Source organism: Labrus bergylta, chromosome 1 (assembly GCF_963930695.1).
Source record: "Labrus bergylta chromosome 1, fLabBer1.1, whole genome shotgun sequence".
Classification (NCBI taxonomy): domain Eukaryota; kingdom Metazoa; phylum Chordata; class Actinopteri; order Labriformes; family Labridae; genus Labrus; species Labrus bergylta.
Genome location: NC_089195.1, coordinates 11,745,406 through 11,773,143, shown reverse-complemented (window position 1 = coordinate 11,773,143; position 27,738 = coordinate 11,745,406). Strand labels below are relative to the sequence as shown.

Genomic DNA, 27,738 nt, shown 5'->3' with positions numbered 1-27,738 from the left:
GTATATATTCAGAGAAAATATAATCAGTGAGGAGAAACACCAAGCGGATAAAGCTCGTTCTAAAACGAGGGTGAACCTTGTGTTGTCTTTTACCTGTGGAGGTGGAGTTGGTCTGCTTCCTGTTGGACAGGCAGGTGACAAACACCAGCGGTTAGCTTGTGCTAGCGTGCATTAGCTTGCAGTGTAGCTACAAGCAGTAAACATACACACTACGTCCTGCAGGGGGCGGGGCTTCAGGGGGAGATGAGCCCAGGAGGAGGGGCCACATTTGAATGTTTACAAACATTTCTACTGACTCCACCTTTATAAAACGTAACTCTTAAAACATTAACCATTTTTTATTTTCACAGCGTCTTCATTTAAAAATACTAAATAACTTAAATTTTTTTAAGAAACACGTTGACGTCATTTTTAATTCTGGCACCCAAAGTCTTTAAAGTCATGATGATGTCACTACACTCCTACATGGAGTTCTCCTGCAGATTTAAAGTGCAGCTGTCACCACTTTCTTCCTGCCTGCTCCACCACCACGCGCCGCCTTCTTGCCCCTCCTGCGGTTCGGGGCCGAGTGGCCAGGCTTGGCGGTGGTAAAGGTGATGCACTGAGAGTCCAGGTAGTCCACCAGCTTAGCGGCACCCAGGCGGATCCCGGCTGCCTTGAGCCGCTCCTGGAGCTGAGACAGGACCACGGGTTGGTACTGGAGGATCTGAGTGTACAGTGCAGAGTCAGACAGGATGAAGGAGCGCACCGCCTGGAGGCGATCCTGAAGGCGGGACGCCACCTGGGAGGCAGAGATGCCGCCGTCGCTGTCTGAGTCGCCCTCTGAGGAGACGCACAGCTCTGGGTTTGACCTGAGAGAGAGAGAGGAAGGGGTTAAAGCAACAAGTCCTGATCTTTAGACGACATTACACTTTAGAACATAAATTCAGTGGAGAAAACAAACAGATTAAAGAGGCAGGGTTACACCCTGGACTGTTCACCAGCCAATCACAGAGCTGACAACCAGCCACACTCACATTCACACCGACGGGTAATTTAGAGTCAGCAGTTAGTTAAGTGGGAGGAAGCCGGAGTACCCGGAGAGAACCCACACATGCACGGGGAGAACATGCAGACTCCTGACAGACAGGGATTCAAACCAGGAACCTCCTCGCTGTGAGGAGACAGAGCTAACCACTGGACCACCATGTCGCCCTGTTTAATCATGAAGTGATAAATATATTTATGTGGGTAGAGTCGAGATCAGGAGTGGATAAATGTCATGCAGGAAAGGAGCCACAGGTCGGATTTGAACCCATGCTGCCTGCTTGGAGGACTACAGGCACTGTACAAAGGAAGTGCAAACAAAACCACTCGACACTGCCGCCCCAAAGGGGATACATTTTTTTCGCACGCACGCACGCACGCACGCACGCACGCACGCACCTTTAAGGTTTAAGGTTTAAAGGATTCAATCTGTAACCTGAGCTCTTCTAGTCTGTAAGTTCTCGAGTACAGTCCAAACTAAACTGTCCACTGACACTGGTTATTCTGTAACTCCAGTTATGTCACTGTTTGGTTACCATGGAGACGTAAGGTACATCTTAACCAGTAGAGCGTAACGTCCAAACTCACCAAACTATATAGTCAGAAATGAGGTTTGATCTGAATGTGACCAATCAGAGAGCAGTGTTTCCTCTCCCTGTAGTGTTTCCTCTCGGGTCAGATCCTCTCTGAATGTGACCAATCAGCAGTGTTAATCTTCACACCATTTTCTGATTTAGTCATAGTCTCCTGACGAAAATCTCCTTTTATATTTAGTCAGATATTAGTCATTTGTTATTGATTTAATTTAGTCAATTAGTCACTGACTAAAATCATTTTAGTTGACGAAAATAGAAGATATTTTAGTCAACAAAATCAGACGCAAGCTTTTATTTTGATTATCAGAAGCTCACTGCTGCATTCAGGTGCTGCTTGGATGGTCCATGATTCCGAGTTGGGAAGTAGTTTTTCCGACTTCAGTGTGTTCACATGATTTAAGTTCAGAAAGTTGGAATGTCGTAACAACAGCACAACTGATTCTGACATCAAGTTGGGAAGTCGGGCATCTTACTCTTTTCAGAGTTTCCGAGTTGTTGGTCTGACATGAGCAGGTGTTCATGTGCATTTTACAACTCAAAAGTTTCCGACACCACATGAATGCAGCAGAAGCTCCAGGGGGCGGGGCTTCACAGACCTGCAGGCTCCAGGCTGCACATTGTTGCACTCATCACACACGCACATCTTTGATGAAGTGTGCTATGGTTTACAATGATTTTAGAACAGCTGAGGCGGTTTAACACTTATTTATCAAGGACGTGATAATCCTCACTTGTAATGTAGTTTTCGTTTCATCACATTTTCGTCAATTAGATGATGAAGTAAAATTATTTATCAAAACGTCACACAGCGGCCCGTCATAGTTGACTAATTTAAAAAGACCTTTGTAAACGAATATTTTCATCATTTATTTTGTTGATGAGATTAACACTGCCAATCAGAGAGCAACGTTTCCTCTGGGGTCTGATCTGACTCCTCCAGCTTTCATCTTCAGCTGGTGACTATAAATTATAAGTTAAATGTAACACACGGTACCTCTCGGACTCTTCTGCAGTCGATGATGTGTTGGAGCCCTGCGAGGCAGACAGAAGCTCCGCCTCCCCTCCGCCGTGTTTCAGAGGGGAGGTGTCGGCGAACGCTCTGGGCTCTTTAAACCTGACCGTCTGCGCGCAGGACGCCGGTCTGCTGCTGCCAGCGGCGGACGAGCGGCTGGGCGGGGGCTTCACCTGAGCAACCCCGCCCACAGAGGGGGCCTCGCCATCAGAGTCGGAGTGGACCAGCTGGTGGGTGTACTGGTGGATCTCCTTCAGTTTGAGGATCATCTGGCGCTTCGGTAAAGGTCGAACGCCAAACCTGCATGGAGGAAAAGGAGAAAAACTAAAAGATGGAAGAGAGGAAAAGAACAAGAGACGGCCCGGTGTCCACATGGTGTTTTATTGGAGGCAGAAAAAGCGCTAGCTGCGCCCGGGAGCAGAATAAAAGTGCTGCACGCGGTGTCTCTTATTAACACCTGCTGTATGACCCACACTGCTCGCTCAGTTTTTACTGTATGTAACATTAAAGTCCTCGTACTTTGTGTGGACATGAAGCGAGGACGATGTTGGTACAGGACACAATTCGTACGACGCAAAAATATGGGGAATATCATATTAATGAAAAGAGCGCCGGTGACGTCAACGAGCACCTTTCTGAAAGGATGAAGGACCGCGGCCTGCGGCGCTCGGGAAAAAGACGCTTAGAACTGAACTTGCTTTCTAGATGGCGGCCGCCTGCTGCTCCAAACGCATTCAACTCATTGGTAACAATAAAAAGACGCCGGCTCTCCGAAAAAAGAACGCCATGTAGACACGGGAGAGAGTAGATCGAGTTGGCTCTGAAAACAGGACGGGTCATTGGATGGGCTTCTCCGGCCTTTCTCTCTTCTCAGGGTGGTCGACGGAGGACCCGCTCACCTGTTGAGTTTGGTCTTCAGGTCCGGAGTGTCCATGTCAGAGTAGTGCGGCATCGGGGTGATGGGGACCAAGGTGCGGCGCCTTTTATTGTGCGATGCTGCGGCTGAGACACAAACAGAGAGACGCTGTTTAAAACCAGGAAAGAATGAAACAGCAGCAGTGACATCATGTGTTCAGGGTTACAAACTTTAAATGTTAACTGTTTAGAATTTAAAATGATTTTTAACCTATTTTAAACACTAGGTGTCAGAGTTACATATTACTCCTTTAACCCTCAGGCATCAGTTTAATTTATTACCCTCTTAAGTCACTAAAGACAAAAATGTCCACTTACAAAAAACTGCTATAAAAATAGAACAGATTCATATTTTTTTCTACTTTTTTCTGCATACATCTCTTAAACAACTCCAGCCTTGCTCAAAAATATCCAATATTTATCAGGATTTTAACCCTAAATGCCAGAATCATGTAATCAAACTGGCATTTAAAGGGTTAAATTCCTTTCTCACAAAAATGTGTGCCATATCCACTAACACAGACAAAATGATGACCAGATGAAGAGGAAACATTGGACCAAATGGACAAAAATGTCCATAATGATGCATGAGGGTTAAAGAACAAATGTAAATATTTCTAACTCTCTTGGTAAGAGGCCGGTTTGAGGTACCTGGTGTTTTGAGCTGAGCAGAGGGGAGGAGCCTCTGAGAGAGAGGAAGAGCCTCCTCTTGGTCCTCCTGCCAGCTGTCCCATATCTTAGAGTCCAGGAGGCTGTTGGTCTCTGGTGTGGGCTGGTCACATGGTTGTGCGCTGTGAGCTTTGGATGAAGGAAAGTTACTCACGCTGCCACGACTCTGTGGCGAGCGGGCACCGAGAGCAGCCGGTGAAGGTTGACAGTCAGTAGATGAAGATGACCCGGGTGTTTTTCCTGGTCCTGTGCTCTGGTCCTGCAGGCTGGATCCTCCGCTGTCTTCCAGCCTCAGACTGAAGCACCCCGGGGGGTTTGCCTCCGCGCAGGCGTCGAGGCCCCACGAGTCGTTGAAAGCGATGGGAGGCTCGTCCATGACCATGAAATCGGCCTCGTTAGCATCCATTTTAGCTTCTTCCTGCTCTCGATCATCACTCTCTCTCTCCACTTCTTCTTCCTCATGTCTTCTTCCTGGACTCGTCAGCTCAGGCTCTGAGGCGCTGTGTGACCTCTGGTGACTTCTACAGGAAGGTGAGTCTGACGGCTCAGACAGATGAAAGCTCCCTAGCTCTGTCTTCTCGGGGCTCTCTATTGGCTCCGCCTGCCTTTCTTCACTTGTTGACCTGTGTTTGTTCTCGCTGCTGTGGAGCGGAGACTCGGCTGGATAAGCAGGGGGGAGGTTGAGCTGTGTGTGCAGAGGAGTGCTGCTGCTGTAGGGCTGCAGGTGAGGGTGAACAGGTGTGTCCTGCTTTGAGGAAGTAGAGACTGAAAGGTGTGATGTTTTAGTGTGTCTGTTGGGGAATGTAAAAACATCTCTACCTGTATTCAGATCACAACCACTGGTTCTTTCTGAATTCAGTTTGAGGTCAGAACCAGAGCTGCAGGACTCCGCCTCCTGTTTTACGCGGGGAACGCCGCCCTCTGCTGGGCCAACAAGGGCAGACACTCTGGTTAGACTTTTCTTAAAGGGTAAGGCAGGAGAAGAGAAAACAGATGATGATGATGAAGAGTCTTGTTTAGGGAACAGCTGAGTCCTGCACATGCTGCTTCTGGTCTGAGTGGAGCTGCTCGTGGTGCTCCGCTGGAGCGGTGTGGACGGGATCAGCCACGAGACTTCAGGAGAACCTGAATAACTTTGACCTGGAGCTGCAGACGCTTGATCAGGACTAAAGTCTGAACTCATGGAGCTTTTCTTCTCCAGGCTGGGTTCATCATTTTGAAGAACCTGCTGAGGTTTAAACTGGGTGTGGGAGCTCTGCAGGTCGTACTCTGCACCAGGAGACCGCTGCGATGGACTACGGGAACAAAAAACTTCTTCATCCATTTCCTCGCTCGAGTCGGACAAAACTATGAGCTCAGGCTCCTCCTTCTTCTGATGCACAAGAGGAAGGGAAAGAGGGGCACAGATACTTTGAGGACCTTGGCTTTCTCCCTTCAAGGGAACAGATTCTGCTGGACTCGGTCTTCCTAAGTCAAACAGTAAACCAGGGGACTGACCCGGGACAGGCAGGTTGGAGGAACTGGATATAGGGCTGAGAGAATTCTCTTCGACTACACTCCCTGAAGACTGGAGCAGAGTTCTGCCAAACAGGTCGGATGTGGGTTTAAGAGGGGACTGGTGGTGTTGGGATTGAGGGACGTGTGTCCTGGCAGAACTGGAGGGCACAGCGGAGGACTCGTAGACGCCCCAGGAGTCTGAGAAGAGGCGGCTGTAGCTGCGGTCCAGGCTCAGGTCTGGTTTAAGCTGAGAGTTCTGCTTCAGGTTTTTCACACTTCTTCTTGGTTCTGTCAGTTTTGTGAACACTTCCTCTTCCTCCTCATCAGCCCTCTCCTCTTCCTCCTCCACGCCTTCTTGCTCGCCCTCTCTCTTCCTCTGCGTGGCGGCAAACTCATAGATCTCCTCTAGCTCCTCCTCGTTCACTTTCTCCTCATGGATCTCTGCGTCAGCTGCAGCAAGGTCGTCACTTTGATGATCCTCTTCCAACGCTTCCTTTCCCTCCCCTTCTCTGTCCGTGTCTGTACCCTCTTCTTCTTCTTCTGCATCCTCCTCGTTCCACATGGAGCGGAGCAGCTCCACCAGAGCCTGCTCTGTTTGGTTGTTGATGTCCTCCTCATCGTCTCCTTCAGCTGCTGCATCCTCTCTGTGGAGCTCACAAAGCTGCTGCAGCTCCTGAAGGTCAAACCTGCTCACACACAAAAAACAGAAGAGGGGTGAGTGTCCTCTAAAAGACATAAAGATGCTTCACATCAGAAGCTCCACCACCTTTGAAAAGAGGATAGAGCCTCCTGAAGTCCTCACACTGCTGATCTTAAGCTTGATAAACTCTCAGGGGACTCACCTGGATGCCAGCTCTCGGACATGAGGCCTCAGAGGAGCTGGGACGCAGCAGTGGGCTGAGTAGACGTAGCGTAGCAAAGCTAACACAGCCTGTCCCGGGACGTCACTGATCAGCACCCTCTGAGCTGCAGGCACGCCTTCCTCCTGCACCCCAAACCCGCTTTCATGTACCTGTGAAAGGAGCAGAGGGAAAATGATGACCAGGAGAGAGCACCGTTAGAACGCTTCATTCTGTCTTTACTTTTGTAGCGCTGATTAAAAACAATATCTGCAGACACAAAAAGAGCAGAGCATCATTCCTTTAAGACATTTAATAGCTTTACATTGAAAAGTGTGGCTCTACATCCTGTTCTCACATCAGGTGGTCACATTTCACAACAGTCCTCCTAAACTCCGACAGCAGGACAGTGTCGGCAGCACGCAGCTGCAGTAAATTTTGAAACAACGGAATAATACGTTTCAGTTTTAACGAGAGACGATGAACCTCAGTCACTGCGTCTATGGGACAAAACAGAAATCTTGAGTTTGTTTTTATACAGAAATATTTAGTTATCTTTTTTGTCCCTAAGAGCTTTCACACTGTTGAACACGTCACACACACGCCGTTCATTTATAGGGTGTGTGTGTCTGCAGTAGGCAGGACCTACCTACTATGGGCACACACAGTAGGCAGATATGTGTTCCTACTTCGTCTGATTCATTCGGTAAGGAAGTGGCGTCATTTGGAAGTGTTTTATGAATGCATGAATGAATACATTTGTTATATTTTCTGTTGTTAATTAAAAGTAGTGATTTCAGTCAGGACTTTAACTGTAAATTAAAAATGTATTCAATTAATCCACGCTCGTTTGTTTTGAGGCGCACGTGAAGTGACGATTCACATTTAATTTCGCACAGCATTGTGGGTGGTAAAATACAATTCATTTCCTGAAAGCACGCATCCGATCCATACTGCATGAAACCCGGAAGTTAGTATCCATACTGAAATACACACACACACACACACACACACACACACACACACACACACACACACACACACATTACCATTTGTGCCAGCAGGGGGCAGCGAGCGTACACCATGAAGGAATGCGCAAAGAAGACGTCTCCACTGTCCACCTGAAGCTGCACATCGCTGAGCTGAGGATTGTTCACCATGCTGCTCAGGTCTGACGCCAATTTGGAGAACTGAACCTGCAGGAGGAACGGACTCGGGTTCAGCACTCAGGACGCCATGAGGACAAACAGCTGACTCAGCAGAGAAGACAAACTGACATGTAGAGACTAACAGTTCTCACTGATCGCTCTTTATCTGATCCTGGCTCATCGCTCTTCCTCCTCCAGCGCTGGCCTGTGTGTGTTCCCGCTGTAAGGAGGTCGCCGTGCTCCTCCGACTCGTCCAGGACGAAGCCGCTCAGACGGAGGTTTGTGATCCGAGCGGCACTTTTACCTGGTGGAGAGAAGACGATCAGGAGCAGAGGACTCAAATCAAATCCATTTTATTCAAAGTGCTGCACAATAAGATAACGCACGGTTTCTTTATCTGAGCCACAGTGGATAAAGAAACGTAAACATCCGACCGCTACGACCACAGGAAGATAAGGGGAGGAGTCTTAGGGACATGGGAGAAAAGTGAGTCTTCAGTCTGGTCTTAAAAAAAGCCTAAAAAGGGGGACAAGTCAAACTAAGAGGAACCAGATCAGATCGGATGTCTGAAGACGACACACGTTGTTTAAGGAGGTCGTCATGGCGACCACTGGAGTGAGCATTGTTTACGGTTTCATATTCACTCTGACGTGCATCGAGGAGGAGAATGGATGCAGAGCGAGGAGCGAGACTGACTGGGTCTGGTGTATTCTGACCCGGATGTTCAGACTGATCTGGGTCTGTTTCCTGTGGTGTCTTTATTCCTCACTTTTCGTTAAAAATTCAGATAATTGAAGAAACAACAAATAAATCTGGATCTTCTCATTTAAAACTGATTGTACTTCCTGTTTTAGTCTCCCTGAGTGTTTAAATTTGTTCAGTGCAGATTAAATATTCAGACCCGTGATCTACCAGTTTGAAATATTTGTACTGTTTTACTACTGTTTTTACTACTACTTTCACCACTTTGTGCACTTTGAGTGTTTGTTTCTGACCGTCAGAGCCTGAAGCCGTGTAGCCACACTGGGTCAGGGTCATGCCGTCCTCAGCCAGCTCCATTAGGTCCCGGAGCGCCTGGCTGCCCACCGGGAGCGCTCCTGTCCCCGGGGTGGAGGGAGTCAGGGAGTCGGACGCCGTCTGGGAGGAGGACGGCAGGACGGAGGCCCGGGTTCCTGTGAGAGGAGTTCCTTCAGCCGCAGCTCGCACCGAGGACTCGGGCTTAGTGATGGTGCTGCAGGAGGCGGAGTCAGTCTGCAGGTGGAGGAGAAGAGAATCACCTTTACTCCACTGTGATTGGATGTTCAAATGCTTGGTAGTTTATTTGATGCATGTACAGTGTGTTTATATACTGTAAGAGCGAGAGAGACAGGGGGAGAGAGAGAGAGAGAGAGAGAGGTAAAGATACCTTTAGTTTAGATACATTTAATCATTAATATCCAAAAGAGAGCCATGACATCACAGCCATCACAAAGCCCTTCAGTGCCAAGAGTTGAACCCAGATAAGATCAGCTGTCCCCTCTGCCAGCTGATCCTGAAGCTCCGCCCTCAAATACCAGCGCTATAGGACTCACCCCCAACAATCTGGCCCAACCAAATTATCTCAAAACAAAAAGACAATTATATCAAATATTGGAAGGAAAGCACCAAATCACAAAGTAAATAAGAATTCTATTTGAGCCTAAACAGAGAGTACAAGCTGGCAGAGTACCTGAGCACAGTGAGGGATGTGAAACTACGGAAAACCATGGAGATGTACAGACTGAGTGGACACAGTCTGACCATAGAAACAGGCCGTCACAGACAGAACTGGTTACCCAGAGAGGCCAGGCTGTGTTCACTCTGCCATCAAGGACAAGTAGAGACAGAATCACTTCCTCCTACACTGTGACATGTACAAAGATTTAAGAGACACTCTCTTTAATTACATTTATAATAAATATCCTGACTTTCTCCATCTCCCTGATCCTCAGAAGCTGCTCTATGTGGAGAGAAAAGTCTGTGTGCAGTGCGAGCTGCTAAATTTGTTCATGATTGTCACAAACTGAGACAAAATACACAAAATACACACAATGTTTCATAGAAATACACCCTAAAAATGATTCATGTTATTGTTAATGTTTTTTTATTTATATTTGTTTGATGTATATATTGTAATCATTTGTTGTTCAAAATGTTTTCTGTACTGCTTTGGCAACATAGATTGTTGATCTGTCATGCCAATAAAGCTCATTTGAATTGAATTGAATTGAGAGAGAGAGAGAGAGGGAGAGAGGAACGACCTGCAGGAACGGAGCCACATGTCGGACTTGAACAGACTATAGCCTCCATTATGGGGCACCAGCTAACAGCTAGGCCATCAGCGCCCCTTTAATAACAATTTCATTCATTCTTGCTGCTCTTCTCGAGCAATATTTTGTAAAGCTGACTCACATATTCCGATGTACCTGTCGTGTTCTGTACCTGAGCAAAGAGCAGCTAACTCTGTTCAATTCGACTTCTCTCCTGCAGGAGGTAAATGCTAAATGTCTGAACATAGCAGGAGGAGATTAAAAAGGTTGAATCAAACATGTCTGAATCATTTTCTATAACTGTGCCTTTACCATGCATGAACATTTAAAGATTATCTATAAATTCATGTTTTTAATTAGGGGAAAGATCTGCTCTCTGCTCTCTCACCGCTGCTGATTCCGTAGGCGTGATGAACTCTCTGAGCTCTGGCGTGTAGAAATCAGACAGACAAGTGGAGCCTCCATCCTGCAGCGTGCTCTTCTGCCAGAGGGGGGCAGCACCGCTCCAGCCGGGCAGACTACTGGGGCAGTGGGTCGGGGTGGGTGGAGAGGGGGACCGACCCTGCAGCAGGAGAGCAGAAACACGGTCCTGCAGCCTTGTCAGAGCAGTGTTTGCATCCTGAACGAGGAGGAGCAGAGGAGGGCGGGGGGCTGCGCCCTTTTTCCTCTTTCCACGCCCCTTACCTACAAAGAGGAGAGACGAGGGAGGGTAGGAGAGGAGAGGAGAGGAGAGGAGAGGAGAGGAGAGGAGAGGAGAGGAGGGGAGGGGAGGGGAGGAGGAGAGGAGAGGAGAGGAGAGAGGAGGAGAGGAGGGGAGGAGGAAAGGAGAGGAGAGGAGGGGGAGAGGAGAGGGGAGAGGAGGGGGAGGGGAGAGGAGAGGAGGGGGAGGGGAGAGGAGAGGAGGGGAGAGGGGAGAGGAGGGGGAGGGGAGAGGAGAGGAGGGGAGGGGAGGGGAGAGGAGGAGGAGAGGAGAGGAGAGGAGAGGTCTGTTAACAGATCACAAAGAAACAAGACAAACTTCTCCTACAGTGAGACAGCGTACTGCAGCACAGTGCTATACTGAGATATAAGGCAGAGACTCAGGACTCATGAGGGGATGTTCCAGTACCTGTGTCTGACCTCCACTTCAGCCCTGAAGTCACAGAGGTGCGCTCGGGAGCGGCCTCTGCTCTCTCTCTCTCTCCTCGATGCTCCCTCTCCAGCTCCAGCAGGGAGGACGACAGAGCCAAGGCCACCATGGTGTCCTCGTCCTGGGGATCAGTCTTCTTCCTGGGCTTCTTCCTCGCTGGGAGACCCGGCTTGGACGAACCTTTTCTTTTGGTTCCTCCAGTTTGTGTGCTGAGGTGAAAAACGAAGCAGACGTCATAATGGTCTTCATGACAGCTTGGTCGTTGTGTGGATGTTAACAGTCATCATCAACAGCCAAATATAGGAGTCTGAATCACTGACACAGGTATGCAAAGATGCTCGCAAAGGTGCTTAATGTGGCTCCTACTTTAACTTTAAATCAATTAATGAATCAAGTTATGTTGATGTTATATCGCCCCGCCCTACTGTGATCTCAGACTCTTTGTTCGCCATCTTTTAAACATCAAGGGAAAGGCTTCCTCTTTCAGGTGCATATGTGAACAGACAACTCAGGAAGATTTCAGGGGCAGACTGTCCTGAAGTTTTCTGGAGTGTACGTATGAAAAAGGCTTGAGGCGGACTCACAGTGTGTGTGCAGTCGGGACGTTCTGGTTCTCCTCAGCTTGTCTCTGCACAGCCTGCAGCAGCACAGCTGGAGGGACGCCTAAATCTGCAGAGCAGCGCTTCAGGTGGGCTGAGCGACTCTTCTGGGACTTGAACTTCTTGCCACAGATCGGACATTCAGGGACACCAGGAGGAGGAGCAAGTGCCTGGGCGCCTTGTTCATTCTCATCCAAACACCTGCAAAGACGCATCATGTTCAAATTCACAAGATTTAAGATTTACTTTTATTGATCCCTGCAAGGAGAAATTCTGTTTTTACACTCTGTAAGTCATTGAACACACACATAGACTGAAATATACACACATGCACAAACAGGATTCTATGGACAGATGGCAGAGTGAGGGAGCAGCCCAACGCAGGCGCTCCTGGGCTGATGGTGGGGGAGGGGGGGTTCAGTGCCTTGCTCAAGGGCACCTCGGCAGTGCTCAGGAAGTGATCTGGCACCTCTCCAGCTACCAAACCAACTTCCAGATTTGGTCCGCACCCTCCGGTTCCCAACCCAAGTCCCTACAGACTGAGTTACTGCCGCCTCCTGCCACAAACAGCTAGTTATAACAGTAAAATGCCAACAATACAAAGTTTAAGACCCAGACCTGTTGAGGTGCTGCATGCGCCCCTCTGGGGTCATGTGAGACAGGTCTCTGTGGCAGATCTGACAGAAGAAGAGTCCTCCCTCCTCCAGGTCCACAGTCCGAGACTCTGCTGCCTCCCTGTCCAGCTCCTGCTGCAGGCGCAGGGCCAGAGCTTCGTCACTGTCCAGGGGCTCAGAGGAGAGGCCTGAAGTGAAGGAAAATACATGAAGCTGGTTATCACATACTTGAGGCCACTGAGCCACTCTTTGGGAAGTTAAATTGATACATGGCCCATCCCTCATGGCATGAGTTGCATTTAGGATTAATCACACATAAAGTTTCTAATCAGATAAAAAAGGAGAAGAGATAAAGCCAACATCTCTGACAGGAGAATCAGCTGATCTCACCTCCTCTTGGAGGATCACAGTCGCTCTCACGCTTCCCTGTTTGACTCTTATGCACCATCCTTTGAGGATCTGCTCTCTTGAACTGTTGCATCCTGAGGAGGACTTTGTCTTTTGCCAACAATCCTCTCTCGTCTCTTCGGTCTGCTGCTGCACCTTTAGACACAGGCTGATCTCCTCCTTCATCTTTAGACACAGGCTGATCTCCTCCTTCATCTTTAGACACAGGCTGATCTCCTCCTTCATCTTTAGACACAGTCTGATCTCCTCCTTCATCTTTAGACACAGGCTGATCTCCTCCTGCACCTTTAGACACAGCCTGATCTCCTGCACCTTTAGACACAGGCTGATCTCCTGCACCTTTAGACACAGTCTGATCTCCTCCTTCCTCTTTAGACACAGTCTGATCTCCTCCTTCATCTTTAGACACAGGCTGATCTCCTCCTGCACCTTTAGACACAGTCTGATCTCCTCCTGCACCTTTAGACACAGTCTGATCTCCTCCTGCACCCTTAGACACAGGCTGATCTCCTCCTGCACCTTTAGACACAGGCTGATCTCCTCCTGCACCCTTAGACACAGGCTGATCTCCTCCTTCATCTTTAGACACAGTCTGATCTCCTCCTGCACCCTTAGACACAGGCTGATCTCCTCCTGCACCCTTAGACACAGGCTGATCTCCTCCTTCATCTTTAGACACAGGCTGCGTTTCTGCACTCCTGGACCCGGTTTCTCCGTGTCTCCTGTTATTCCTCCTGGTCTTGTCCCCACTCACTGCCTGACTGGAGGGCTGCAGCTGCTCTTCTCTCCGCGCCTGTCTTGACTCACCTGGTCTCTTGCGGACTCTTTTCAGCAGCTTTGAGCAGAGATCTGCAAAGTCCTGGTCCGAGTCATCCATGATGGCGTCCTTCTTCTGTTTCACACATTAAAAGTCCTTGGATGCATGTCTCCCTGCTCGGACTGTCTGCCTGCTAACAGAGCTGGTTCATGATGAACTGATGTTGTTTTCGGGAAACTAAAAAAGACCCACGGTGACGGAGGAACACTTTAATTTATTCCTAACACATTTAAAGGAAACCAGCCATGTCATCTCTCAAAGTCTACACATCATTTCCCAGTGAAAATATCAGTTAGCTAGCCAGCTAGTGATGCTAACACTTGCTCTTCCCTGTTCTGATAAATAAACTCTGTTTCCCGCTTCTTCGTGTTTTTATTCACCGACATGTCGCTTTATCTTCTCCATAAACTGTGAGCTGTAAATCAAGTTATATGAGCCGCCAAAAGAAGAAAAGAAGCTGGCTAAAAAAGGTTTGTTTTCATTTTCAAAGTGCCCACACTCCACCGCTTCTATTAGAACTTCCGCTCAAGTGACGACAAACGAACGGAAGTGCAAAGAGTTTCAAATTAAAACGACAAATTCAGCCTAAAAACTAAAAATATGTTAAAAATGCAGATCCAAATTTTGTTCTTAATATAAACTAAACTTATCTTAGTCTTGTTGGGTTGTTTTCGTCGTCTCTGATTTTCTTTTAAATGTATTTTAAAGATGTGTTTATCATCAAAACGTAAAACATTTTCTATTTATTTTTTGATTGAAAATATTTTATTAATAACTGACGGTGAATTCTAGTTTTACTCCATTACTTTGAAACACAAGAGGCTTCTCACAGTCCTGAAACACCAACACATAAACAGGATCCTGTGCACTTTCACTTCCGCAGAGATGTCAGAGTGAGGGCGGGGGGGATGCACATGAAGGAGGACCCGAGCTGGTGGGGGTTGTGTCTTGCTCAAGGGCACATCTGCACTACTCAGGAAGTGACTTGACACCTCTCCAGCAAACAGACCATGTCGCTTCATTAGAAACACGTTAGATTTGTGACAGCCCCCCCGCCAAAAAGGCCTACTATTATGTTTGTGTCCCCACAGGTTGCTTGTGGGCGGAGTTCCTCCACACCTGGGCGCACACACACACACACGTTTCCCTTGTTTTTGCTCAGGCCTTAAGAGTTTTATTAACTTCCTGATAAAAAGCTGAAACACAAACAAGCGGCATGATGCAGAGTCATCATTTAGACAACAGAGTTCTGCTCTTCTGTTGCACACAGTTTATTTAACAATATGGTATACAAGTAAGAAATGAGTCTGTTATCAGTTTATACAGTGATTTCATTCTCTCTGCCGTATATTTAGATTCTGCTTCATTACTTGATGTACAATAGGAGAAAAAGTTGAAACCCCCAAATTCAAGTTTTGTGAGAGAGGAACGAGGGTGGATAACGTTTAAGTTTTCCTCAGACGTGCCCCTCATCCCATGATCGCACACAGTTTAGTGTAAAACTTCCAGGATTGGCGGGGGCGGGGATTACGTGGCGATCATTCCACCTCAGTTTAGGGGGCTGCGCTCTTTCTCACACTCTCTTTACACTTTACAACATTTGTATGACAAAAAAAGTATGACAAATTCTTTTTTTTTTTTTTAGATGTCAAAGCAACAGTTTTCTACACCAGCGAGACGGATGTTTGATTGGTTGTTGGATTTAAGGTCACGGAGACGTAGCTGCAGTCCTCGGTGTGTGTGTGTGTGTGTGTGTGTGTGTGTGTGTGTGTGTGTGTGTGTGTGTTCGTGTGTGCGTGTGTGTGTGTGTGTGTGTGTTCATGTGCGCCTGCATACATGCCCGCAGTCCATTTCCTATTTTAATACAACTGAGTGCTCTTCATACACAAAGAGGAAAGGGGTTGTCCCTGAACGCCACGTCTCGGAGTAATGGTACAACACTAGATTACATCAGCCAGCAATGACAGCGTGAGAACCGGGCGCACTTCTTCCCAGACAAATTATTTTACAGTTTCAACACAAATATGTTTTTTGAAGTTTCTTTTCCAAAAGGTACAAAATAAAAAGATATGAATAATATAATGCAATTGTACATTTTCTTTAAAAAAAAAAGAAGAAAAGAAACGAGAAGAGGCGTGACACCATACCAAAAAACAAACCAAAAATAATCTGAGTATCGAACACATTTGGTCTCAAACAAAAAATATATTCTTTGTGATTTTAATTTCATTGAAGAAGAAACTTTTCAATCCCTCAAACATCTTCAGGAAGAAAACACCCATCAGTTGGGTTCAGGTTACCATGACGACAATCCCCCGAAAAGCATTTTTCTGTTTCTGAAACCAAATTTTCTTTTTTCTTTTTACAACAGTTGAAACTTTTTACACGTCGGTACAAAAGAACGTTTTCAACCTTAGAAAGAACAAACAAAGCCCTCTGACGGGGGGGGTTGGGGGGGGTCTTGAGTCTGAGGGGGGGCGCAGAGGACTGGGACCCTGGGAGCAAGACTGTGATCTTCAGTTCCCAGCAAAAATGCTACAATCCCTCCACAAACTTCTCCAAAGTGTCCCCTGTAGCATCTCCCACCATCACCAAATCACTGTTCAGTCCCCCTCTGTTGGGCGTGTTAAGCTGCGGTAGCATGGCGCTCTGTTCTGGTGTCCCCAAGTGTCCCTGCTCCATAGACGCCGAGAGTGGACCCCCAAGTCCTGGATGCGGAGAAGCCGAGTGTGGCGGATGAGGGTGTTGTGGTGAGGGCTGCGGCTGGTTCTGGACCTGCGGTGAGGGGCTGGAATGTGGCCGCTGCTGAGGCTGGGAGGGCGGACAGGGGGACTGGACCGGTGCAGGGGAGCGGACTTGGTTGTTGAGGGCGTTGGCTAGCGTGGGTTGGCCTGGAAGGTGGGCTCCACCCTGGGGCTGGCCAGCCAGCAGGTGGGTCTGGGGACTCATGGGGCCGGGCTGGGCAGGAGAGCCCATCTGCTGCTTGAGGACGGCCTGCTGCTGTGGGGGAAGCTGCTGCTGCTGCTGGAGCAGCCGCTGATGCAGCAAGTTCTGGGTGGAGTCCATCCCCATCCCAGGCTGCGCCATCTGAGCCATGGGTGGTAGATGCCCCATTGGACCCCCAGATGCTCCTGTGCCCGCCTGCATGGCAATCTGCTGCTGCTGCATGCGGAGCTGGGAGTATGTAGCTGCTGTGCCCTGAGCCTGGGCGGGGAATTGGCCCGGATGGCCCTGAGGCATCACTCCCTGCTGCTGCTGCTGCTGCTGCTGCTGCTGCTGCTGCTGCTGCTGCTGCCGTAACAGCTGCCGGCGGTACAGCTCCTGGATCTGAGGGTTGGTGTTGTGTGCTGGGTTCATCAGCTGCCCTTGGGCCCCTAATGCAGCCATGCCCTGTGCAGGAGGCTGTTGGGGTTGCTGAGGGGGCATGCCCGGCCTCTGCACCGCCCCTCCTGGCATGGCCATGGCCTGCATCGGCATACCGGGCTGCTGTTGCTGAGCAGCTTGCTGCTGCTGCTGGGGCTGGTTGGCGTGGTACTTTGCTGTTCGCTGTTTGATGAAAGCAGCCATTAGCTGAGGGTTGGACTTGAGGATGTTGAGGACTTGCTGCTGCTGCTGTGGTGAGCTGGGGGACTTGAGGGTGCGGAGCAGATCCTGCAGGGCATTTGGGGCAATGGCGCCCGGTCTCTGAGGCGTCTGAGGCCGAGCACCTGGCTGCTGTGGAATCATCATCCTTACACCTGTCTGAGGCTGCGGTCCGGGAGCCATCATGGCTCGCTGCATGGGCATGGGCTGTTGGGGGGTCTGACCTGGGACAAGGCCAGGTTGTTGGTTCTGGGCTGCCTGCATGGGCCCTGCAGAGACAGGCCACTGCCCTGGAGCCATGCCTGGTTGCATGACCTGTGGTCCTCTGGGACCCGGCACCATCTGCATGGGTGGCTGCATCGGTCCAGTCATGCGCGGCTGTGGCTGCTGCGGGTTCATGGGCAAGCCGTTCATGTTGACCCGGTAGTTCTGCTGGTTTTGCTGGGCCTGTGCCATCATCTCGATGTGCCGCGCCATCTTGACCGCAGCAGGGGGGGGCTGCTGCTGAAGATGCTGGGGGGGCTGGGGCTGCTGGGGGAGGGGGGACTGCTGCTGGTGCAGAGGGGAGGCCTGGGGCCCAGCCTTGCCCTGAGACACCGGAGCTTGGGGTTGGCCGTTGCGGGGGGCGCTGGGGAAAGACGGGGACATTACACCGGCTGAGTTGGGGGTCTGTGGCTGGTTGGAGAGGGGCTGCTGGGGAGTCTGGGGAGTGTTGGGCTGAGGGTGGGATGTGGGAGTGTTGGGGGCAGCTGAGGCTGGCGGGGACGGGAGCGGCATAGTTCTGCCTTGCATGGTGGCCATTCTTCTCCTCATCAGCTGGGCCTGCTGGAGGCGGTGCTGAAGCTGCTGCTGGCGGAGCTTGTGCTTTATGTTCAGGCAGAACGGGACGGGACACTTGTTCTCCTGACAGTGCTTTGCGTGGTAACAGCACAGAGCGATGAGCTGCTTGCACACAGGGCAGCCGCCGTTGGTTTTGCGCTTGCAGCTCTTGGTGTGCTGCACCACTCGCTTCATCTTCTGGCAGGACGGCAGAGAGCAGTTTGCGTTGCGGCACTGACAAGCGTGCACCAGCGACTGGATGCAGCGCTGAATACTCAAGCGCCTGCTCTCCTGCGGGCTCTTGGAGGCCTCTCCACTCTGACTGTTGTTGTCGTCGTCCAGGCCAAGGCCCCACTTGACCATCTGGTGCTCGTGCCCCTTGGTGTTGTAACAACCAATGCACAGGTCAAAGTCCTGCAGTAAAGGGAAGACGGGGAAAAGTAATGAACACGAGTCCAAGCAGGTATTATTCCTGAATAAATCCTGTCTCCTGTCATGACCTGCTTCATTATTATCATCATTACTAACAGTATATTATTATTTATCATCAATATATATACTGTATATTCTTATTATATATATTTTATTATATTAGTCTATATTATATTACATTTCATTATATTACACTTTATTGTTTATATTGCACTATATTATTTTATACTACATTATAACTGCACTCTGCATTACTGTGGTACAACACTGCCTCTCTTCTCTGATTTACATTACTTGCTGGTATTGATCATACCACTTTAATCATCACTTGTCACTTTATCCTGCCATTCCCTGCACATACCGTCTCAAATCCCTGCAGTTGACCTCATCATTCATTCATTTTGTACTTGTATATACCCCCTATTTTTATTTATCTTATCTAATCTATTCTTTTTAATGTGTATTTTGTATGACCCTACTTGTCTGTGCTGCTGCAACGCCCAGATTTTCCCTCTGGGGACCAATAAAGTATTATCCTATTCTGTCTCTCCGGACAGAAAACCCACTAAAGTCATTTATTCATACTGACACAGAGCTGCATATTAATATCTGCTTCATCTCACCTCGCACACCGTGCAGTGCCAGCGTGTCTCCACATGGTGCTTGCACTCGTTACAGGTGTAGACGAAGCGGTCCTGTCCCTGGTTGTGCAGCTCCACCAGCATGCACATGGAGCTCCACTTGCACCTCCTGAGGGAGCTGAACTCCCAGTGCTTGTCCCTGGCCAGCGTCAGGAAGGCGTCACGGCCGTCCATCAGGTCACAGGAGAGCAAGGGGTCCGGGTCAACAATGGGCGGCAGGGTGTTGGCCATGGGAGCAGAGTGAAGGTGGATCACAAAGAACACCTTCAGCAGAGAGGACACAGCGGAATGAGAAACGGAGAAGCTGATAGAGTTTCTTCAAGGGATACTTCACACATTTGCATTAAGCTTTGTATCATCAGAAACCTGGTAGTATTTTTGAATGGTCGTGCATCCCGCCCTCATGTTCCCGAGATGGGAAATCTTTGTATTTTGAAGTCTGAAAAGGAGCGTCCAGTGACGCAAAATGACTATTTTTTTACAACGCTAGTTCCTCATATTTTCGACCACTGAAGCTACAGACCAATCACAGATCAGTGGGTGGAAACTCACTCCCAGAATCTAAACTTAACGTCTGCCATATTGCTTGGAAGCTTTGCTAACAGGCTCTATGGAGAAAGCTGATAATGGCGAAAAAATATAAACATAGTGGCGAGACAGTTGCTGCCGACAGGCCGGTCTTGTGTTTTGGTGGCTGCGGCCAACGGGCGCTAGCCGCCACTGGCTTCAAAAACCGTCGTGTCCTCGCAGCGCAGCCCGTTTCCACCCCTGAGCTGCATGCTGGATGAGGAAGTAGGAAGAGGGTCGTTGCTGGTGTCTCAGAAACAACATAAACAGTTAGCAGGATGGACCCAGTCTGCGAGTGGTTGCCATGGTTACTTCATTCTGCCAATGCGCACACTGCCCCCTACAGAATGATGTTACTAATGAACGCAGACCAGCCGGGGAGGAATCGTACTCTGTCACGTTACCGAACAATCGTGCTTAATGTGAAAACGCCATAATTGACGGGACAAAAACCAAACGGGTCGGACCTCTTTGTGCTTCTCCAACGTGGCGTAGAGTTTCTGGGACAGATCGTTGGCTACATTCGGCATCCCAGGCTTCTTCTTATTGGCTCGGCTCACGCTGCTCTTGTTTTTGTTGGTCTTCTTGTTGTTCTTCTTCTTGGCGTTCTTGCTGTCACTTGGCGTGCCCTGTGAGGGGAAAAACAAAGACGTGTTATTAACGTCTCGCCACTGCAAGGTTGTCTTCAACGGCGCTTCAGATCTTCAGTCACACTTTGTTCTAACGTCTGACTGGAATCAAAAGATATTTATTTGAACAAAGAGCAGACCTCAGGAGTTTCAGAGGCCGCCGTGTTCTCCTCCTTCTTCCTCTCCTCCTCCTCCTGCTCCAGCTCTTTGATGCTCTCCTCTAGAACGTTGGGCCAGAAGTCTCCTTCAAAGTACGGCATCTCGTTAGCGCTGGTGATACGGTCTTCTGTCGCCTGTTTGAAAATGTCCTAAACACAACAAGAGAGAGAGAGAGAGAGATGGATCAGATGAGCTTTTAAAGAATCTCGTCTTTGATAAATCTAAACGTACACTTCAACAAACGACCTCCAGTGTTAAACAATGAAAACAATGAGGAAGTGGAAAAAATGCCCTTTTGATCATATTGAGGGGCGAGGAGCTCGGCATGACTTTGACTGACAGGTGTAACCCGCTGTATGAAAGTACACTGCGTCTTATACACCGCTGCCACAAATATACCTGGATAAAATGCTGACACATGTCATCATAACTGCGAGTTCAGCGAAACAATCACCCAATGCACGCCCCCTCATAAAATTTACCTGCATTCATTGTGTATTGCACGCTGTGCTGGGAAACACAGCGACGCTGACCAGGCTGGTTGTGTGACTTTTTCCACCTTTTCTATGTCGTGAGGTCGTAATGATGCTTCAGTAAATGAAGCATTTTGCTTGCTCTTTGGATTGACGGACTCCTCAGTTAAGGACAACCAGCACAGGTGTGCAGCGTACTGTAGCTAGCAGGAGCGCAAACGCCCTTTGATGAACCGAAATCGTCACATAGCAGACACTTTTGGGTTGGGTGGGTGGACATAGTTGGGTAGATATAGCCTTATACGGGGTCAGCCATCGTTTGGCTTTAAAACGCCTTTTCAGACACCAATGGTTGATGTCTCAGAGACTATCTGAGACTACGTCCATGTTTCATTCAGTCTAATATTTCACGTTACCAGTTAATAACCCCTACAGTAGCATGAGTACAACTCTGTTCTCAGATCTGAAAAGAGAGTCCTCCTCTTCACCTTGTAGTCGTGCAGGATCCTCTCTGCGTAGGCCTTGTCCAGCATCTTCTTGTACCACTCCTGCAGCCTCTTGGGCTTGGGGATCTTCTGGTCAAGGGGGTGGCAGTGGAAGATGTAGTCATCTCCTTCACTGGGAGGGCACGCCCAGATGTGACCTTGGGAATACCTGGGAAATAAAGAGGCTGATACGTTAACAAATCTCCAGAGACTCTCACTCCCATGATGCGTCTTCAAAGCAGTGTGAGGCTTACCCGAGCTTCTTGACGTATTCCAGATAGCCGATCAGGATCTCGTGGTACACGGCTGTTCTCAGAAGCCGCGGTCTGAAGAAGTGAATACTGTCCAGGTACGATATGTAGACCCGTCTGTAGAGGCAGAGAGAGGGAGCATGGTTACTAACCAGCACCTGATGCTTTCAGCACCGCCTACATTAACCTCCTGTCAGTGTTGATCTCGTCAACAAAATAAATGACGAAAATATTTGGTATTTTTAAATTAGTCAACTATGACAATGACGAGACGAAACTCGGCTATTTGACGATTTGATAAATAATATTACTTCATCTAATTGACGAAAATTTGATGAAACGAAAACTACATTACAAGTGACTTATTTATCATGTCCTTGATAAATAAGTGTTAAACCACCTCAGCTGTTCTAAAATCATTGTAAACCATAGCAGACTTCATCAAAGATGTGTGTGTGTGGCGAGTGCAACAATGTGCAGCCTGGAGCCTGCAGGTCTGTGAAGCCCCGCCCCCTGGAGCTTCTGATAACAAAATAAGACGCACGCTTTTATTTTGAGTGACTAAAATATCTTCGTCAACTAAAATTATGTGCAATTTTAGTCAGTGACTAATTGACTAAATTAAATCAATAACAAATGACTAATATCTGACTAAATATAAAAGGAGATTTTCATCAGGAGACTATGACTAAATTAGAAAATGGTGTGAAGATTAACACTGTCTTTTGTACATACCTGGTGTTGGGGAATGCACACTCAGAGCCGTACTCCTGCACGTGCATGCCGAAGAAGCACACATCCACGCCGTCAATCTCCTCAAAGGCGAAAAGTGCTTTGGTTCTGTATGGAAAGGTTTCGGGCATTTCACCTGTGTCCACAAACCTGACATGAGACAGAAAAATTAATGTAAGAAAAGCTGTTTCACCACGCAAGCTTCACTACACGTTTCAGCTGCTCCTCTCAGGCAGTCGTTTTAGAGTACCACTCAGGAAAAAGAAAACTTACAGAAACTCCTTTATTCCCACTGCAATATGCATTTTAAACAAGGCTAAATAAGCAATGTTTTTTAAATGCTGTGCATATGTGTTTTGACCTATTTAGGGTACTTTTAACTATTTATGACCTAATGTGAGTGTGAATGTTTGTATGTTTTCATGTTGAGCCTCAACAAAAGGTAATTTATAGACAATAAAGTTTTTTGAATCTTGAATCTTGAATCTTTGAATCTGTTTGCACATATGACCCTCTGCCGTCCCGCCTGTGATGCTCTCACCTCGTTTTCATTCCTTGTTTGACTTCCACCGTTTTGTCCGAACTCGCCACCACTCGCACAAACACCTCTCCGGCCTCCGGGTGGTTCTGTCTCTTCAAGTACTTATTCACACGGTCCTCTATGTACATTCCCAATCGGGTGGACTGCAGTCCTGCACAGAACACATACGAGAAACCTTTCAACTTTAGGGTCAAAAGACAAGCTCAGGCCTGAGAGAGATCAGGACAGAAAGCTCAGGACTGAGAACACGAGATGCTATGAAGGCCACATGTTATAGAAGGGTACAAAGCAGGAAGAGAATACCAGTGAGACCACAAGGCCAACATAAAAAATAAGGGAGCCAATGAGAGCGAGGCATGTGCAGCCCGTGTGCAGGTGGACGTGGTCGACGTCGTAAAACCGAACAGTAATCATGACGAGAGGGGGAGAGAAAGATTGAGAGAGAGAAACAGAGACAGAGAGAGAGAGAGAGAGAGCGAGAGAGAGAGAGAGAGGGAGACAAAGAGAGAGACAGAGAGACAGAGAGAGAGAGAGAGAGAGAGAGAGAGGGAGAGAGAGAGAGGGAGACAAAGAGAGAGACAGAGAGAGAGACAGAGAGAGAGACAGAGAGAGACAGAGAGAGAGACAGAGAGAGAGAGAGAGAGACAGAGAGGGAGAGAGACAGAGAGAGAGAGAGAGGGAGATAGAGGGAGAGAGTGTGAGAATCTGAACTCACGTTTTGCAGAGAACTTGTTGTCCTTGCGTGTTTTCCCGCTCTTCTTTAGACAGTTGTCACAGATGAATCTGAAGAGAGAGAGAGACGAGAGTTAAGGCATTGTGACAATAAACCAACGCCGTGTGCAGAAATCGTTACGTAGAGACTGAAAACCTACCCAGACGGCCAAATGACATCGTAGTGTAGGACACATATCTGGTGCATCTTCCGTCCACAATCTTTACATTCAACAAACCTGAAGGGAAGCAAGAGGAAACGTATTCACAGCAGCTTTCAAAGATCAGTTAGCCGCTACAACAAGGCGATCCGTACGGCGCCTGAGCACCGTTTGGAAGAGGAGCAAAAGCACAGGATCCACAAGCGAGAGAGAGAAAGAGCGATGGAGAGAGAGAAAGAGAACAAGCGAGAGAGGCAGAGAGAGAGAGCGAGCGAGCGAGAGGGAGAGCGAGTCCAGTTTGTTCGACTGAGCGCCCCTTACTGTTCCTCGACCCCAGACGTTTGGAAGAGGAGCAAAAGCACAGGATCCACAAGGTGGAGAGAGAGAGAGCAAGTGAGAGAGCGAAAGAGAGGGAGAGAGCGATGGAGAGGGAGAGCGAGCAAGCAAGAGAGAGAGAGAGCGAGGCAGAGAGAGAGAGAGAGAGAGAGAGCGAGCGAGTGAGAGAGAGAGAGACTCCCGGCCTGAACACAAACAAAGCCAGATGTGGGGGTAGAAAACAAGCGAGCAGGAAACGCAGCCAATGATGATTAAACACACATGAGACAAACTTCAGAGAAGAAGAAGAAGACACTTAAACGCCGACAGAGTCAGCCTCGCACACTGACGGAGGGGAAAGGTCGCCTTCTACTTACGGTTCAGGGTCAAGGACGTCGTTCTTCTTCCGCTCAAACTGGTCTTTAGAGATCATCCTGGGGAGAATAAAACAAAGAGGAGATCAAGTCAAAATACTCTTTAGTCCGACCACGCTGCCGAGGATCGTTTCAAAAAGTCGACAAACGCTGAGACGTCATTAAAGAAAGAATCCGACCACATGTCTGAAGATAAAGAAGCTAAAGATGACGTCTAAGCCCGGCGGTTTGGATCCACTAACGACAGCTGGGAAACGTCTCACTTTAACTGTTTCCATTTTATTTGTCTTCAAAATAAAACATGAACGTCATCAACGAGCTCGTTTCTAAAAGCATGGTGTTGGGTTTCATCTGGTTCACTTACGTCTGCGGCTGTGCGGGATCGTCTCCTAACGTCACCTTCTCGCCCTGGATCTCGTTAAAACACTTCTCGCAGAAATGATACCTGAAAAAAAAAAAGAAGAAAACATTTATCAATCAGCACATTCAACTCTCCAGATGTAGCGTGACCTCCGGTAGCGGTGAAGCGTTCACGTGGAGCAGTGTGAGTGCAGGCCGACAGGGGAATGGGGGAAATCGTGATTCAGCACGGTACGGTACAGCGGGGCCGCCATTACCACGAGTGCAAGCCGCCACCATCAAACACAGTACGCCACCTGATGCAATTAAAAATTAACTCCAACTTATCGTGGATTGTAAACAGAGCTGGGACGAGATAGCGAGGCTGGAAGCGTGACTTCACGATATTTTCTCCGTCGTGAGGTCAGGCGGTGGTTTACTGCTCAGTAAATAAAGCGTGTGGCGTGCTGTTTTCTTTTGTGATCAACTTTTTATTGAAATTTTTGAAGATGCTTCTACACATGAGCTTCAATGACAGAAACCTAAGACAGCATCATCAAACATACAAACTATTTACAGATCGCCGTTGCCTTGATGAGGAAAAATATACATAAAATTTGAAACAAAGACAAAATTACTGAATGAAATTATGATATGCATGTACAGTGGCGTGCTGTTGTGATTGAAAGACTCCTCAGTTTAAGTCAACGAGTGACCAGCAGAGGCAAGCAGAACGACTCGCAGGCTGTCAAACGCCACAAAGTAAAAAACAGACGGGACTTAAAGAGCGACACAGAAACTGAACGCTGCAGACTTTGAAGAATAAAAATCATCAGGTGGTCAGATAGATGACCTGCTGCTCTTTATGTAACTGAAGTATTTTACGCCATGTGGCAGCTTCATCATGCACAAAGTGAAACTTGTCTTTTGTGTTTGATAACAGAGAGAGTGGATTCCCTGCGCTACTATCCAGAGTGTAAATGGTCGGCGCTGCAGGAGCCTCACGCTGCACTCTCTAACTGCCTGGTTTAAGGGCTGCAGTTACACAGTTTGTGCAGCAGGAGGTGCAAGGTGACATGGTGTAAGCAGCCATCAGCTGGTTTTCAACTGAGAGGAAAAGGCTGTTTGTGGCCTTAACCAGAGTGTTAAAATATCATCAAGTGTGTGTGTGTGTGTGTGTGTGTGTGTGTGTGTGTGTGTGTGTGTGTGGGGGGGGGGGGAGATTCACACTTTCCCTCCAGTGATGCTGAGCTGGGTTTCTCCCACTGTCTGATGCTCTAGAAAGTTGTGTGGACATTAGGAGAACCAATCAGTAAGATGTGTAGTGAGTGAAATGATAAAGTGAGCTTACTATATGATCAGACATTAAGGAAACATGCTATGTTGAAGTGTTGGCTTCTCTGACAACAATGCAGCAGCCAGTATGTCCTCCTTCTAACTTTAGATTCTGGTCCTGAATGCTCTGGATTTGTTTGGACCAGAGAAGGTAGGCGGTTTTAAGACACCCCCCACACGGCCGTTTTAGACGCCCCTCGGTTTGCCAGATATGAGAGCAGTTATCAGGTCAAACCAACAGGTGTTGCAGTGATGGAAGCGGGCAAGAGAACTGGTTCAGATAGAAGTGATTGTACCCAACCTAAAAAGTCCACACACACACACAGTTACCTGTTCTGGTAGCTGTAGTAGGTCCCTCCAGTGGGTATGGTGCAGAGCTGCTTGCCATAGCAACAGAGGGTTTGTGGGGAGAACTCGTACTGCAGACATGAATGACATGACACAGATGGTCAGAAAAAACCTGAGTCGTCCTCTCCATCAGCATCTTTGAAGAGTAGCTCTTAGTCTGAACTTTAGTATTTCATTAGGACCCTCTTTAACGTCCCCACCGCCCACCCTCAGGGATTAAAGCAGAAAAAAACATTTTGACTGTTTTCTATCTAAGGAATAAAACTGACACATTTTTCCTTTTTGAAGCTCAAGATCTAGGCAGACAGATATGAGCTTGCTTCTTTTTAACAAATTTGACCTACAGCCAGGATGTTTTGATGCTAAATAAGAAGCCTACTCTGTCCTTAACCTTATGCAGCCTAAAGTAGCAACAACACAGACATACCCTCAAACACTGAAGAGTAAAAAACGTATCAGACTTTAGTCTAGAGTAACAAATGAATAATAGTTACTTTGCAAAAATTTACCTTCTACAGAATATTATTTATATATTTTTTTCATGCATTAATGTGTTCCTCATTTTGTTGTCATTGCTACAGTTGGAGCTAATCCTACTTCGATACCTGTAGCTGGATACCTTGTGAATTCCCAGGGCATATAATAAAGATGTTTTCAACAAATAGTATATTCATCCTTTTTTGCATTATAAATCTGAATCTGAGAAGTAACTAGCAAACAAACTTAAGATTTTCTATAAATTCAGTGGAGTAAGAAGTATATTTTATTTTAAGGCTTTTTTTTTTTACATTGGACAGAACTTATGCAGTATTGTATTTTATAACTTTCACCCACTCAGTCGTTAAAAGTAAACTAGTGCTAGCTTGTTAAGCTAATATGACATGTAAGAATTGTGTTGTATCACCTGTTGACTTGACACACGTTTCTAACAGAGTGTGTCCGGTAGCGGAGCACTCGGCGACTGTCTGCTCTGCCTGCACGTAATAAAACTTTAACGGTAAACTCTGTCATGTTACGGATTGTTATTTCCCTGGTATTTCTTTGGTCTGGTAAATAAATTGCACATCGGAGACTTAAAAAAAAGTCTAGACATGACGGGCAGTGCACGCTGATGTTCGCTACCACAATAAAAGGCTCCTACACAGAGCGGACTTCACGTAGCAGATTAAAGTACATTGAAATGCCACCCAGACGCAAAACTACACTTGTGTTACAGGATTCAGATAAATGCCTGACATTAGAAACAGCAGTTTGCAAGTTTGTCATTAACCCAAATTCTGCTCGACT

The 27,738-nt window shown here is 47.8% G+C and overlaps 2 protein-coding genes across 8 annotated transcripts in view; both read right to left on the bottom strand.

The window, feature by feature from the left end:
- Window positions 1–319: 319 nt before the first annotated feature.
- On the bottom strand, window positions 320–14,633 carry slx4 (SLX4 structure-specific endonuclease subunit homolog (S. cerevisiae)). 4 transcript variants are annotated; one of them, XM_065954056.1, is made up of 14 exons: window positions 13,026–14,633; window positions 12,723–12,875; window positions 12,337–12,520; window positions 11,704–11,919; window positions 11,099–11,328; window positions 10,379–10,674; window positions 8,698–8,953; window positions 7,846–8,006; window positions 7,604–7,750; window positions 6,558–6,727; window positions 4,201–6,401; window positions 3,534–3,636; window positions 2,617–2,934; window positions 320–851 (listed from the first exon to the last, which is right to left on the bottom strand). In XM_065954056.1, the coding sequence occupies exons 1-14, from the start codon at window positions 13,615–13,617 to the stop codon at window positions 485–487; spliced, it is 5,394 nt and encodes a 1,797-aa protein (XP_065810128.1). In that variant the 5' UTR covers window positions 13,618–14,633; the 3' UTR covers window positions 320–484. The 4 variants fall into 4 exon arrangements, with proteins under 4 accessions (XP_065810128.1, XP_065810130.1, XP_065810138.1 ...); XM_065954058.1 differs by having other exon boundaries at window positions 7,855–8,006; XM_065954066.1 differs by having other exon boundaries at window positions 13,053–14,633.
- Window positions 14,634–14,784: 151 nt separating this feature from the next.
- crebbpa (CREB binding protein a) overlaps window positions 14,785–27,738 on the bottom strand; it is a 41,771-nt gene continuing 28,817 nt past the window's right edge. For all 4 annotated transcript variants that reach the window (XM_020641324.3, XM_065954045.1, XM_065954046.1 and 1 more), the window contains 13 exons: window positions 26,434–26,522; window positions 24,794–24,874; window positions 24,433–24,489; window positions 23,741–23,818; window positions 23,584–23,651; window positions 22,869–23,019; window positions 22,331–22,477; window positions 21,599–21,712; window positions 21,348–21,513; window positions 20,368–20,535; window positions 20,066–20,227; window positions 19,014–19,295; window positions 14,785–18,372 (listed from right to left, as the gene is read on the bottom strand). In XM_020641324.3, coding sequence (XP_020496980.2) covers window positions 16,093–18,372; window positions 19,014–19,295; window positions 20,066–20,227; window positions 20,368–20,535; window positions 21,348–21,513; window positions 21,599–21,712; window positions 22,331–22,477; window positions 22,869–23,019; window positions 23,584–23,651; window positions 23,741–23,818; window positions 24,433–24,489; window positions 24,794–24,874; window positions 26,434–26,522 — 3,843 coding nt within the window. In that variant the 3' untranslated portion in view covers window positions 14,785–16,092. The remainder of the gene's footprint in view (window positions 18,373–19,013; window positions 19,296–20,065; window positions 20,228–20,367; window positions 20,536–21,347; window positions 21,514–21,598; window positions 21,713–22,330; window positions 22,478–22,868; window positions 23,020–23,583; window positions 23,652–23,740; window positions 23,819–24,432; window positions 24,490–24,793; window positions 24,875–26,433; window positions 26,523–27,738) is intronic.